General features: G+C 40.8%; 1 protein-coding gene across 2 annotated transcripts in view; it reads left to right on the forward strand.

Annotated features, from left to right (window-relative positions):
* The first annotated feature begins 69 nt into the window (after nucleotides 1-69).
* The window catches only part of lars2 (leucyl-tRNA synthetase 2, mitochondrial), a 30468-nt gene continuing 15456 nt past the window's right edge, over nucleotides 70-15081 (forward strand). For both annotated transcript variants that reach the window (XR_003463531.1, XM_027286508.1), the window contains exons 1-7: nucleotides 70-219; nucleotides 3787-4031; nucleotides 6131-6262; nucleotides 11498-11589; nucleotides 11673-11733; nucleotides 11843-11932; nucleotides 12257-12400. Coding sequence is in view for 1 of the 2 variants with exons in the window: in XM_027286508.1 (XP_027142309.1) it covers nucleotides 3798-4031; nucleotides 6131-6262; nucleotides 11498-11589; nucleotides 11673-11733; nucleotides 11843-11932; nucleotides 12257-12400 (753 nt within the window). In the remaining variant the exon portion in view is untranslated. The remainder of the gene's footprint in view (nucleotides 220-3786; nucleotides 4032-6130; nucleotides 6263-11497; nucleotides 11590-11672; nucleotides 11734-11842; nucleotides 11933-12256; nucleotides 12401-15081) is intronic.

Below are 15081 nucleotides of genomic sequence, written 5' to 3' on the forward strand. Positions count from 1 at the left end.
CACACACAGACACGCGCACGCGGACACTCCTTGTCAACGTGAACAGTGTCAATAAAGTGTTTTCAAATCCAAGATGGCGGCGCCTATGTCGGAGTCGTGATCATTCAATCAGGTCACTCATGTCGTGATTTAAAGAAAAACATGAGATCCATGTCATGGACTACTGGATTTATGTCATCGCGATCATAACGCCGAAACAAAGGAGCCGTAGATAAACCAGTAAGTGGCTTTATTTTGAAGGTTTTCGTAGCTGAGTGTGTGTCAGACTGAGCAGGCAGGAAATGAAACAAAACACTTAGAGAAGAAATCCGAGCATGAAACTGGTCTGACAGGGTTTCTACTGTGTGAAGACACATGTCACCAAAAACACGTGTCACCACCATGTGTTTAAAAGAAAGCGTGGGCACAGTCATGTGTTATATTTGTGTGTGTCCCTCTCTGTGATGTCACCTGACATTTAAAGTAAAACTGAGCTGTTATTACAGTCTAACAAAGACTTATATAATATTATATAAACATGACCAGTCCTATTTGTAAGTTTATGGAAGAGGAGCTCATTTTTGGAAAAGCAAATGCACCAATTTAGTTTGACATTTTGGCACTTTCAGATGTTTTTATTTTTTAATTTTATCAGGGCTACAGCTAATAAATATTTCACTTTTCTATTAGTCTGTCAATTATTTTTCATTGTCAAGAATTTGGAAATGTAAGCAAACACAACAGACTTTTTTCACAGCTGTTTACAATGATACTAATCAAGGTTCAGTTCCATTAATTGCAGCAGAGAGGTTTTCCAGTGACTCTGTTTGACCTGAATGGAGCTGAATTAAACTACTAATACTCAATTAGTACACCTGCCTGTGTTTACCCTACTGTTTCGTGTCCAAATGTCTGCTGTGAAAAAGGTCTATTGTAGGTTATAAAAGAGAGCTGTTACCAAAATGTTTCACCTGAAGGCACTGTGATATGTGAAGATCAATATTGTGGTGCTTTCTGATAATAAATATTTCAATTTTCTATTAGTCTGTCAATTACTTTTTGATTGTCAAGTCATCAGCTGGTTTTGAACATGTCAGAAAATAGTAGAAAAACTCTATTTAAAAAAAAAATCATCTTAATTTTCTGTCAATTATTAAATGAACGTATCGTTTCTGGTCTCCTCTCTAAAGTCGTCCTCACAATGACCACAGAGGAAGAAAAGATCAAACTGATTCTGTCTGACCACAACTAATATTTGACACAAGATTATTTGTAATGTGGATATCATGACCAAGCAAGCATTTATGACTGACCGTCTAAAAACTAATTTAGCCTTTAAGACCAGAGAGAGCAATATTTTACCTCTTAACAGTATTCTAACAACCAAAAGACGATATATAATCACATATATTACAGTAATTTTATAGCATTTGACTACAGAGCTAAACAGATTTGATGCCAACCTCCAGCACTGGATAATTTTTGACACATTTCTGTTGGCACCCAGAAAATATTGAAGTTCATTAGTAGAAGTAGAGCTCTTTAGATGAAGCATTAGCTTTCATCTGCTGTATCCGCTCTCGTGGCAGAACCAGCTTTCTGTTTGCAGAAGTTTTCAGTCGTCACTCGTTACAGGAGACACCCCGAATGGATGAGACCAGTCACCATAGAAACATTTTTCTCAGTCTCTCGCCTCAGCCCACTCACTTGCACCTTCAGAGATGCACACAACCTTGAGTGCTCGGCTCGCCCAGCCTCAGCCTCGGGGAGTAGCGCGAGCCGCTGTGATGCTTAGGTTATACTCGAGAGGATTTAGTGAAAAACACATTACCCGCAAACAGGTGGGTGGCTCAGAGGAGAGGAGTGGAGAAGGGGGGACACACACTTTTAGCTGGTTTTTACACTCATTTGGTGGAAAAAGCTCGGAGTTATCCCCAAAAGATCTGTCCTCCCCAGGCAGTGAAACCTTCATGCCGGTCTGATTCTTACTAAATGATGTGTTTTCTTAAAGTGTAAGCTCAAGGAAAGTTGCTAAAATCCTCTGTCGTGATGTCTCATTTACTAGTGAAAGAAAGATTTAACCATACAGGTCTGTCTCCTCAAATCATCTTTGACCTGTTTCTCTGGACTCGTCTTGTATTTTCTCAACATCTCGGGCATAGAATCACTTCATCCACAGCTGTGGATAAACTTAATTCTTGGTTCCCTTGTTTATGTCTTCGTCTCAGTCTGGTGTGCATGTTGTCACTTCTTCCACTCAGCAGCTATAAAGGTCTCGCTGTCTGAAATCCAGATGCGTCACTGCCGTGGAAATATTCTCCTGACAAGTCAGGTTAGCAGCAGTTGTCCTCCGCTGGCGAGGAGGCAGGGACTGTATGGATATCTCAGGTTACCTTGGAAACTGTGTTTATATACATGTCTGTGGGTGTGTGTGTTGTCTAGAAGAGAAATTTAGGTCAAATTGTTTTTTTTTTCTTACACGCAGTTGACTGTCTGACCTACATTGAGCTACAGGGAGGTCTCATCTAACTGCTGTGTTTATGTAAAAGAGTAAAAGTAGTATTTTTCAGAAGTAGCACACATTAGTTGTCGCTTTTTAAAAAAAATCATCCATAAATCGTCTGAATAATCCTGCTTTTGACATTCTTACAGTGCAATATTTTATTTTTTCTACCTACAAGTAATTACAGAACTTATTTTAGGATCAGGATCCTCCATCCAGGTGATGGTATCTGCCATGATGAGGCTGTCAGAGTGCTTAACATCCATAAATGCAAATAAAAATGTATAAAATTCAATTCAAAGCATAGAAATCAGTGAACAACGATGCGTCAGTTGATTGAAAATGTCAGTCACGTGTCTTACAGGCAGGCTGTTTAATAAGAACAGCCCGTCCGGGGCTTCACAGAGAGGCAGAGCGTAATCACATCTCGCTGAATAAACCTCTTATTTCACAAAATCATGCTGCTGCGGGAGTGACGTGGTGCAAGGAACACAGACTGTGAAACAGCAGTGGTGAAAGCAGATCACGTGGAGAGCTGCAGAGCCGAGCCATCAGTCACTCTGCTCTCAACAAGTGGACTCACATGTGCCGTTCATGTGCCGACTCTTGATGTTGAACGAGTTTCAAGGCCTAGTTGCATTTTTAAGCCTTTCTGCCGATATGATGTTGTGACTTGGAGGAACCTTCTTTGTGCTTATTATGCCATGTAGTGATGACGGTTGAGCGAGTACAAGAGCTGAAATGAGTATCTGGGATGGATAATGAAGTGTTTAGAGCATCATCAGAGTATTTGCCTAATTAAAACTCGATCAACCTTTTAAAATATATGCAGAGGAATTTATTGGCATGGAGATGATTGGACTGAATAGTAAGAGGTAAAACTCTGCTGCTTTTTTTAAATGCAATTTTTGCTACAATAAATCCTTGACAAATCATCAAAATAGTTATCAATCAGTCCGTTAATCGACTAGTTGTTTGAGTGTTACATCAGTTAAATCATTTTATATTATGAGTTTAATTGCTCGGTGTAGTTTTGTTCTTATTCTGTTCATTTTTTATTTTTTCTGCCCTTGTGCTGCTGTATTTTTTCCTCTGGGGGATCTAAAAAAGATCATATCTTAAAAGACACCTTACCTGAATTTGCCATATCAGTTTTGGAAAAACATTTTTAATTAGAATCTTAATCCACCCAATATTGAGGAAAACCTCACTTTTTCACCTGCTTACCTCCAACAACACCAGCATCCTGTCCATCTGCCTGCCAGTTCACTGTATGTGTACCCGTTTTGTTTGTTCTGTTTTAGGTGACAGAACCATGCAGGTGTCGGTGAGAAGGCTGGCTCTTTATCCGCTGGGCGCTGTCCGGTCCGGCCAAATCAGGTGTTCCCTCCTGAGCCCAGTACCCCGCCTCCTGTCCCCCAGAGCCCGTACACTGTTCAGTGAGACAGGTGTATGGGAGAAGGACTATCGAACCGAGACCCGACGCAGAGTGGAAGAATGGTGGCACCCACGAATTATGGCACAGTGGCAGAAAGATGCAGTGGAGCAGGTAAGACTGTCAAGCTTCATTCAGTGTTTATCCCGCTGACATCAGGATGACTCAGTGGTCTGGTTGTACAGCAGAGACTTTGACAAGACATAGCAGGAAACTCCCAGGTGTATTCATCATTGCAACATACTACTTAGGAAAGGTTTACAGTTACTGTTCACTTAATGGAACCGAGTCATTGTTACTGTTATTACATCCACTTGTGTTTTTTCAGCTTTGACAAGTCAAAATGCTGTTTTCATTTGCCAGTAGCAGAAATCTAGATACTGTACCATGTAAACACTTTTTTTCTTTTTTTTAATTGATTGTCAAACAAACATTTCCATACAGTGTTTTTCAGATATAGTACATTATACTGGCGTTTGTTACAGGTAATTATTTCTTAAAAAAAAAAAATATTAGTAAAGCCATGAGCAATCAACAGTCAGAGAGTGGTCATTGATCCTCGAATACAAAATCAGGCCTCTCATAAGTGACCCAGCCTTTCCATCGTGATGCAAATTGTTCCATCTTGTGGTTAAATGTCTATTATGATTTCCATCCATGCAGTCAGAGTTGGGCTCTCCTGTGACGTAAACGCTATTTCAGGTTTCTCATGATTTCTCTGCCATCTTGGAGGAGAGTTAAATCTGGGGCAACTGGACTTGTTTGTCGATCCTTCTCATCCAAGAGGCTTCTTCAGTTCTGACTGACTGGTGGGGAAACTGGTGGGGATAGATGATTGTTTCCACTTGGTTCGTTAGTGCTCCTTGTTGTTGTGACAACTGTTGTCTGTGTCGTTAAGGTCGACCTGAGGTCCGGTGTGAATGATGGTTGTTGGAGTCACATAAGACCAAGTGTGAATTGTCATTCAGTCTTCTGGAAAGGGGTCAGGGGCAGCATTGTTAAAACAACAAGGAGCACTAACCAGCCAAGGGGAAACTGGACTGGTTAACGATCCCACCAAGGCTAAATGCCTTTGTTTCCCCGCCAGTCAAAACTGAAGAAGCCTCTTGGATGAGAGGTGAAATGTCTTCACTGATCCAAGTCCAACTGCCTCCTCAAAGAAAGATGACCTGGATGAATGCGAATGGTCTTGTTTTGGAATTCAGTTTCTGATGATATGAAACTGAGAAAAGCAGCTAATCCTCATATTTCAGTCCCCTCGATCACCAAATGTTTGGCATTTCTGCCAAAAACGACTCGAGTGATAATGAAATGATAAAATTAGCTGCGGATGAACTTTCTGTCGATCCACACGCGGGAGAGTTTAGACAGTCAAAAGTTAATGATCTCAGCTGGTACGAGAATGAGCGATCAAGACTCACCTGGAGGCAGATGATCAGAAACCTGGGTACTGTTGTCATCATGTACACACAGATATGAATAACCAAGTTTATTCTTATGTTGAAAATGTCACATCAAATACAGTGAACACCAACATGTGCGTGTAAATGTTCTGTCAGCTACAAATTAAACTATGAACAGCTGTCAATACTGTTGAATCAAGTGCACTCTTCTATGTTTTAATGTGCGCATTGGAAACACCTTTAACCTTTTCTGTAAGATTGATTGATTAATGGGTCATCAAGCATCCTTCCACATGATTCCCAGCTATTACTGGCACTGGAAGCTCATCTCAGACCCAGAGCTGATTATATATCCTAATGGTCTGAACGTGTGGTCGTCTGGGACAGGCCCGACAGTGATTAAGTGCATTCATGACAGGCCTGGTCCTAATTAATTTACTAAAAAATTTATGACTTAGGTTTCCTGTAATTGTGTATAGCTGGGTGTAACCAGTGCTTAGCGTGTGTTGCCGTGGTAACAGTGTTGTGACTGTAAACCATCCATAATCGGCGCTGCCGCAGTTCAGAGTCTGACACTATAATCAGACACAGTTTAGGGCCTCATGCAGTAATGTAGAAGTCAGTCAGCGCTCTCGTTCTGTGTGTGATGAGTTATTACTCCTGTCCTGACCTCATCAGGTTAATGCAGTGCAGTCTTTTATACAAGCCAGGCTGATAATGGAGACTGTTATTGTCGTCTCTCAGGATTAAAATCAAGTTGTTTTTTTCCTCACAGCTCTGTGCATGTATCATTTGACTGTGTTTCTGCAGGGTTCCAACAGGAAGAAGTTTTATGTCCTCTCCATGTTTCCATACCCATCGGGGCGACTGCACATGGGCCACGTGCGAGTGTATACCATCAGTGACACTATCGGCCACTTCCAGAGAATGAGAGGCCATCAGGTATGTCTGCTGTCAGTAAATGTCTTCAAACCATTTCCTACTATCCTCCCTGGATCAAGCGACGTCACAACTCGGCGCTGGTATGAAACAAGAAATAAACCTACAATATTTTTTATATAATCATATATTTTTTAAGTGCTTAGAAGGCAAAGTGCAATAGTTAGAGGAAGACATTTTGTTTCAGGATTCTGGCGTTGTTTATGCTCGCTTTAATGAGTCTCTTTCACAGAACAAAGCCATCTTTAATGTCAGAAGTAAGATCTGTGCTATGACAAGTTAAGATGTCTGCTGTGAAAAAGGCCTATTAAGCTTTAAGCTACTATAAATTCATCAGTGGCCGCTGTTTGGAAAGTCTAAATCAGAATTATTATGATGATCCTGATATGTCCTGGCAGAGGGATTTACAAATCTCAAATCCCAGCCCCTGGATCTGAACAGAAATAATAAAAAAACATGGCGACAGAATCCAAAATGTAAAGTTTGAAGAAATGTACAGTTCATTGATTTTTGAATTTCTGAATTGAGCGTAAGAGATATGACATCCTTTATCTTGTGTTTCTATCGACACATGTGGGATTGTTAATGTTTCATATTTTCTAAAGGGAGTTTGGCATAATGCTGTTAAAGATGTATATTTCTTTTGTCACCACTACAGAAACATTATGTAACTGCTAAAGTATGATCAGGTAGTCATTAACTAGTCATTGGTTTGATTAAAGCACCGTGATTACTGATGTGGATGATTGGGATAATTATCAGTTAACTGTGCTCAGTTTCTCATGGCAGCATGCAGTAAATGCTTGCCCCTTGTGTGTGTGCTTTCCTAATTAAACTCAATATGCTTGGTGGTGTTATTAATGACTCTTGATGAAGTCACCCATAAAAAGCTAATATTTCGCTCTGCGTGTCTGCAGTGTCCTTACTGATTTCACGCAGTTGGATTTAACCAAACAAACATATATAACCACTGACAACAGGTGGCCGTTCCTTTTTCAGAATAAACCTAAAGCATTTGTTTTATTGTTCACAATCTACCCCTCACCACAAGCCCTTCTCTCTGGTTGTGCCTGTTTTACTGACATCCTCAGAGGCACTTAGAGGAACATATTTTACACTTTGCAATAAGCTACTAGTGAGACATCCATTCTTCTGTCTGGGTTAAATGTTGTGGGAAAAAAATGATTCTGGCTATTTCCATAATGTTAATACTAGCACTCAGTATTCTGTACATAACATGATACAGTATTGACTAATAATGCAAGATAATAATACAATAATACAATAATGCTATCTGCATAATAAGACCTCACTACCTTATAAATACATGATGAAAATTTACACCATCCTGGGAGCATGTGATTAGATTTTTCTGTCTTTGCTGTACTTTACTCATACTGTGTGCCAATACAGTGTATATTTACACATTATGTTATTAAATATGTCATCTTTTTATGTCTTTTTACACATTATGTTATTAAATATGTCATCTTTTTATGTCTTTAAGTTAAAAAAAAATAATGATTTGGGGTGTTTTTCCTCAGATTGAATGATCCCGAGATCATTAACCCTTGGAAGGCCTTAGCGTCGTTACTGCTTAATAGATCATAAGGCAAAATGTGGCTTCTTCCTAAAAACTGCNTCACTCTTTCAAAATCAGTCTGTGCAAATCCAAATATATTGTGAGCTTCAAAGCAAGTAAATGTTTTCCCTGTTCTTGTAAAAAGACACTTGGAGAAAGTAGCAGGTTTTCAAGCTGCTGCGATAAAGTACGGTAAAGGTAAAATCCATAATCGACCCAGTTTCAAATCAAAGCGTTTCGGTCGATATTCAGCACTCCCCTTGAGTCCACTAAACGGCTGGTGTTGATGAATCTGTCAGACGCATCAAACACACTTTCCGACGTGATGGTGACAACTTAAGTTCAGTTCTTTGTCCTCGCACCACCCTATCTCTGTCTTGTTTGTCTGACAAACCTTTCCTTTTTCTTCTCCCTGGTGGATTTGACACCGGGTTTTTGTGCAGCTCCCTCACCTGCAGAGAGAATCCCCTCTGCTTCTGTCTCGTTTCTCCCTGAACAGAAACATGGTTTCACATGACTGGCAACTACTTCCTGCCCACGAGTGTACTTTCTCTCAGCATCTGTCAAAAAGCAAACCTTGTTCCGCTGAATGCACACAGTCTTCTAAACTCACTAGTTAATTAAGGAGGGTACACACTGTCAACTGTCACACCCTAAAGCTATTTTCTGGCTTTTAAAGGTAATTTCATGTATGACACTTTTTTTAAAATGTAACATTTTCATGAAGACTTAATATCCCTGTTGTTCTACATCATATTAATAGATTGTGACCAAACTCTCATCAGAAGCTTAATAAAAGAGCTTCTAATTCATACTATTTGTAATTTCATTACTGTTTAATAAAAAAGGGACTACTTTCTCCTGAACATGTCTTAAAGTCTTCACGAATCACCTGGCAAAAAAAAGCTTGTCTTTTCTGTACTGGAGAAGTACCTTGAACTGTGATTCTGAAAAGACACGTTGCTGTTCTGACAACGGTGTGAAAAGGACAAACGTCAGAAACATTTTTTTTTTTTGTTGCATTTTTGAAATGAAAGGAATGATTTGACCAGAAGGATGACATAAAAAAAACACATTTACTTTTGCGCTGAGAGTTAGCTGAGGAAGTTAATACATATATTTAATGTCTGAAATACAAACCCAGAGCCAAGACGCAGTTAGCTTCATCATGATTGGGAACAGTTAGAAAATAGCTAAGTTGTGTCCATCCAGTCCATTTTTGTACGGATTAAATGAACAAGATATAATGTGTTAATTAGTGAGTCTTCTTGTAGACACATTTTGTTACTTTTTTTTTTTTTTACCATTTGCTGTCTTCATGACAAAGCAAGCTAACAAACTGCTGGTGGTAGCTGCTTATTTACTATACAGACATAAGAGTGGCATCTTCTCATCTGACTTCTCATCAGGGATGCAGCGATTGGCTTCATTGTAACTGTAAACGCTCGGCTGCATTTCTGTCACTTACAGCCAACAAAGTAGAAAGTGCTTTGTTGCCAACCAAATGGCAACAAAGCAGGAAAAGGAGCATTGCACAGTTTAAATGTAAAAACAAAGGTAAAAACATCCTTTAGAGATGTTCTCAATTTCTTTCTTTCATTCTTTTAGCCCCAAAAAAATCGAAATATAATCATGTGAGTGTCCTCAGGCTACAATTGTACCATCAAAATCTATAATGATTGCATCTGTGATCTCTGCAAAAATGTTTCCCAAAATGTCAATTCATTCCTTTAAACCAAAATTAGGTGCAGGACTCCATAACACTAAAGCTGTAGTAAATGTAAAAATGTATTTCTATCATTTGGGTGAAATAAACCTTTTATATATGTATATGATCACTGATTTATGCATGAGGCACACTCTTCTTCTTGTCCTCTGGTCTCTAATTACTCGTGCATTTGTCCAATGAATAATAAATACAAAAGAGTCGAATATTAAATCCATTACCAGAGTTTGGTTTGTTATCAATTAGCGTGATGAAAAGCAGACAAATGCTGAGAAGAGAGAAGAAGAGAAGCTTCGAGCTGGAACCGTGTGGGTGGACGCTCGCATGTAGCTGAGTGGCTCCACATTCACAAAATCAGTCTCCCAACACTTCTGTCCTCCTTGTCGCCAGCTTGAGGAGGCTGGAGCTGTCGATTGATGTATCTGTCTCAGGTTGGCACTGATATGCTCTGCCTTACAGTGGGCAGATTGTCATAAAATGTGCCTACACTGACTCCCACGTTCATCTTCCACTGCCTCTGAAATGTACTCTGTCTGATAGCTCTCTGTGATAACGGGTTAGTAAAGAGTCAGGCTAGTATTCACGCTGTGTGGACATAAGGGTAAGAAGAGCTGAAGCTATTCGCAGTGAAAGGATAATTTGCCACTTTGAACGCCTGTCCATCACAGCCTGTAGCATCCCCTCGTGAATCCTGTCTCACCTTAATAGAGCATTTACATTGAGTAAACGATATAGCAGCATATGTAGGCTGATATATTGGCTATCTTTGGCTTGCGCCAAGCTCTCAGTGTGCCTGTATTCCTCCTGAGCAGTCACAGTGGTCCGCCGTGCTGAGCACTCTTAGCCTAATACCATCTAGCACTCGGCTTTACAAATGAGGCCCATGCAGTTACCAAGGATACCAATTCGTCTGAAACATCAGACCCGTTAGAGTCCGTACAATGATCCTCTCCAGTCCTCGACTCCTTGTCACTCTGCTTCTCCTCTACTTTGCTCATGCCTTCCACTCCTGTGCTTTCATCTCGTTTCTCTCTCATCGAGCTGAAGAGATAAGGGGGAAAAGAGGCGTCATCTTAAGTAGACATCGCTTATGTCAAGGCGGGTGCTGAAGAGGGAAAGTCATGGTACATTGTGATGTTTTTAGAAAATTGTGAGTAAAACAACTTGCAAAGTAATTTACATCAGACATGCTATTATAAAGCTGTCATATCCTGATTTCACAGAGCCTCACCTTGCTTTCCACTTGGTTTTACATTATATAGCTGGTGCAGTTACATGGAAATTGCAGATAATCTACATGCATTAACCACAACGTGTAATGGAGTTGAGATTACAGCAGGGAACAACACATTATCATATAGGGGTCAATTGTGCTGCGCTTAGGGGAGCACAATGCTGTTGCTCCTGAATAAATTACCTCCTACAATGGAATAGTTTTGATTTTACATCATAAAAGTTCCCCGCCACTGAAAAAATGAGAAAATGCTGAGTGTGACATTGTGCTTTCACATCCATCTGCTGAAGGAGGAACATTTCTCTGTGCTCACCTTAAATTTTACACGTGAATGTACATGAAGCATGATTTTGTGACATTAAAACTAGTTTTTAAGCCAATCATGGTCCAGTATACAGCTTGAAGCCTCACAAAAGGACTTTTCAGTGACAGAGCAGACATTTTTTTCTTTGCTTCTGAAAAGAGAATGATTCACATACTCATCTATTCTGGATAAGAAGTAGTACATAATGTTCTAGTAGTAGAACAAGAAAAAGAAAACAAAGCAAAGTAAAAGATTCATTGAAGAAGCTTGTGTGTTTGGTATTTTGGGGTTCCTTTTTTACACAATACATGACTTGATGAAATGAAATAGCTCATTAATTTACTGTTAAATCCTGATGATGACCTCTAACACAGACCTGACTGCGTCCACAGGTGTTGAATCCGATGGGTTGGGATGCTTTTGGACTTCCAGCAGAAAACGCAGCCATTGAGCGAGGCCTCGACCCAGAGGACTGGACTAAACAGTATGTGAAACATCACAACTGTTCTCATTAGAGTCCATTGTTTATACATACCTTAACGTTGCTTCTCTGTGTTGCCTCCACAGTAATATCCAGTCCATGCGGGAGCAGCTGGACAGCCTCGGTCTTTGCTTCAACTGGGACCGGGTGAGTAGGACGTGAAGAAGAACTGAGCATCACACGGAGAGATGGGGAGCCTTTAGGTCTGATTTGCTCTCTTGTGCCTAACAACACTGACTGTGGCTTTTCCTGACAGGAGGTGACCACCTGTCTTCCAGACTACTACAGGTGGACGCAGTATCTGTTTATCAAGCTCTTTGAAGCAGGGCTGGCGTATCAGAAAGAGGTAGGTGGCCTTTGAGCTAAAGTGCTTATCCTGGTTTTCTTTTGAAAGGATTAATATGATTGGTTTAGGTATGAAGTCCCTGACAGAAATAAGTGAGGCAGCTCACCCGGTACTCTTGGACAAAATGAATGAATTGAAACGAGGAGAGCTTGGTGGAAGCCCTTTGATTGTGGTTAATGAAATGGGACGACCTTAAAATAAGCCTTTGGTCTGCCTTTAAATTCAACCTTCTTCCTAAGCTCTGCTTTTTCATTTGAACTCTATGTGTGTGTGTGTGTGTGTGTGTGTATGTGTACTTGTGTGCTCTGTGTACGTGTCATCCAGGCTGTGGTGAACTGGGACCCTGTTGATCAGACAGTGCTGGCTGATGAGCAGGTGGATGAAAACGGTCGCTCCTGGAGGTCTGGCGCCCTGGTGGAGCAGAAGCTGCTCACACAATGGTTCATCAAGACTACAGACTATGCCAAGGTACGTCTCTTTGGTTTGTGTGTGTGTGTGTGTCACAAGTGGCCTCTGAATAGCTGGCCAGCAGTTTCATGCGGGCCAAAATGAGCAGCAGACCCCTCTGATAACAATCATGGCTGACACTCCAGTAGCAGCAGCTGCAGCGCTGCCTCTCTCGTTCTGCAATCAGACCCCTGGACACGTCGCTTGTAGCCTTGGCGTCCCTCGATCAAGGAGAGAGAGACTTGCGGAGTCGGAGTAATACCACCAGGCGGTCTGGCCGGCTGATGAGAAGCCTCTACCTTTTCAGCACAGAGCACAGGCCTGCTGCAGGGCGAAATGACCCCCTTTAGACTCATATGAATCACCCACAGGAAAGACGGCTCATGCATTATACATACAGCTCATGCATGTGCATTGAAAAGTATGTGTGTATGATCACGCTGCACAAAGTGATCCTAAAGGAGAAAGGCTTTGCTTGAAAGGCACTTAACTTACATTTGACTTGCAGAACTCGACATAAACCATCATTTAAACGTTCTAAGTTTAGGTCAAATTAAAGCTATGAGCAGCAATGAACAGGCCATCTCATCCAATACATGTTGAGCCATGCAGCAATATTGTTGGTCGACACGGCAATATTGGTCGACACGGCTCTGAATTTTCACGCGTTACGGATAAGAGTTAAATTTTACTTCCTATGTCTACAATTTAGTGCAAGAGAACACCCACTTACATGGTGTTTCTGCATATGGAGTGTAGACCACACCCTGAAAATTTTGTGTAAGTGAATTATGATTGTCACACAAGGTTTAATTTCTGTTGCCATTAGGTGGCACGATGACTGTGAACATTGGCCTATACATGTATTCTCAAACCTGCTCAGCGTGTACAGATTAAACAATGTACAATAAAGTTACAGCTTCTTCAGTATGGCCGACTTCCTGTTGGGTACTTCTGCATATGATACGTGTGTAATGGTGAAACAAGCTGCAGGAAATGCTCTTTACATGTGAGTGAGTTATATAGCCACCCCCATGCACCCATTAGTGACAGCAGCTGCTGCTTTGGCTCTAATTATGTGAATATCATAGTTCTTGTTTCTTGGGCTGCAACTAAAGATTATTTTAATTAGCAATTCATCAAAATAATTTGCTTATCAGGATTTCCCAAAGGTGATGTCTTCACATTTCTTGTCTTCAGTCGAAAACTGAGAGACACAACGGTATAAAACAGAGAAAACGCTTATATTTGAGAAGTTAAATCCAGAGAAAGATTGACATTTTTGCTTGACAAATGACTTGAAAGGATTATGCAAAACAGTTGCTGATTATTTTTCTGTCCATCAAAATAGTGAGTCAATAGTGAGCCTTCAGAAGGAAAGGAAAGGCAGAGCAAGCTGAAATTAAATCGAAAGCAAAGCTGGCACTGGAGGTGTTAATCTGAAAACTTCTTTTGTGTTAAATAATGCTAAATGTGATTTATGATAAACTTGCAAAAACACTAGTTTGTCCTTTGAGGGTTTGTTAATTCATTAGATATTTTTGTCAAGTGTCCACAGTCAGGCGTCGCCCAGTTTGAGCCTCTGCGCTGATGTCGCCCATGCTCGTCCATGTCAGAGGTGTGAGTGGAGGTGGAAGCAGCCTACTGTGACAATGTGTTCCTGCATTTTTAATTTTCTCTGACGAAGACAGAAGTGGGAAGGAAGGAAGAGGAAGGTGTTAAGGAAAAGAAGTGAGAAAGACAGATGGAGGGAAAGGAGGACCGTGTCAAACCGCAGCGTGCCAAATAAAAAGCGCTGTAATTGGACTGTGATTTCTTGTGTGCTCGCCTATACACGTGTCCGGGTCTGTTAGACAACATTAACTTCAGACAATATTTATTCAGCGGTCATCAGTTTAGCTGTCAGCCGCTGTTCCACGCTGCACCGAAAGAGTTTCCTCATGAATTGTAAAACCATATTGTTTTTTTCCGGGACACAGATGACTGCACGTTATTACTAAGATGGATTTCTTTGACGTGGGGCGCACAGGATGCAAAATGATCACGTGGCAGTAGCAGACTTTTCAATTTCATGCATAATCACACTTGTTGCACTCAGGCACTCATACTGCCTGCCTATTACACCACGCTGACATCTCAATGATTCACTGCGAGCTCAGTGTATTGTTCGACTATAATATTGCTCAGATATCAGCACAGCCTCTAGTGTTTATGTCATTTAGGTACATTAACCACAAACAACTTGTGACTCAGAGGTCGCAGGTTCAAATCCCTGAACCAGCTTGGATTTGCATCGCTGCATTGTAATATTTTTGTCAGAAGTGTGCCTGATTTCTCTTTCTCGCACACATTCTTTGGTTATTGCTATACTGTGCTTTTTCTCTCAAGCTTTTCTTAGTTGCCATGGAGACCTCTGTCTGTGCCAAACTATATTTTCTAATCCAGGAAAGTGAAAACATTTTCTGCCTCTCTGTCATTGTTTTCTTGGGGGGTTTTTTTTCCCTTGTTGCTGGTGGTAACATTGTTTCGCTGTCTCTCTCGGTCACGCTGACACAGATTCACTCAGATTTGTAAGTCTTTCTTGTCACTCTGCATAAAATCCATAGCTGACACACCTCGCAGTCATGCTTGTGATGACTACAGCGAGTGTTTATGTTTGTATCAGTAATGCTGTGATGAAGTACTGCATGCTGAGCAGCACA

Source organism: Larimichthys crocea, chromosome XIII, assembly GCF_000972845.2.
Source record: "Larimichthys crocea isolate SSNF chromosome XIII, L_crocea_2.0, whole genome shotgun sequence".
Taxonomy (NCBI): domain Eukaryota; kingdom Metazoa; phylum Chordata; class Actinopteri; family Sciaenidae; genus Larimichthys; species Larimichthys crocea.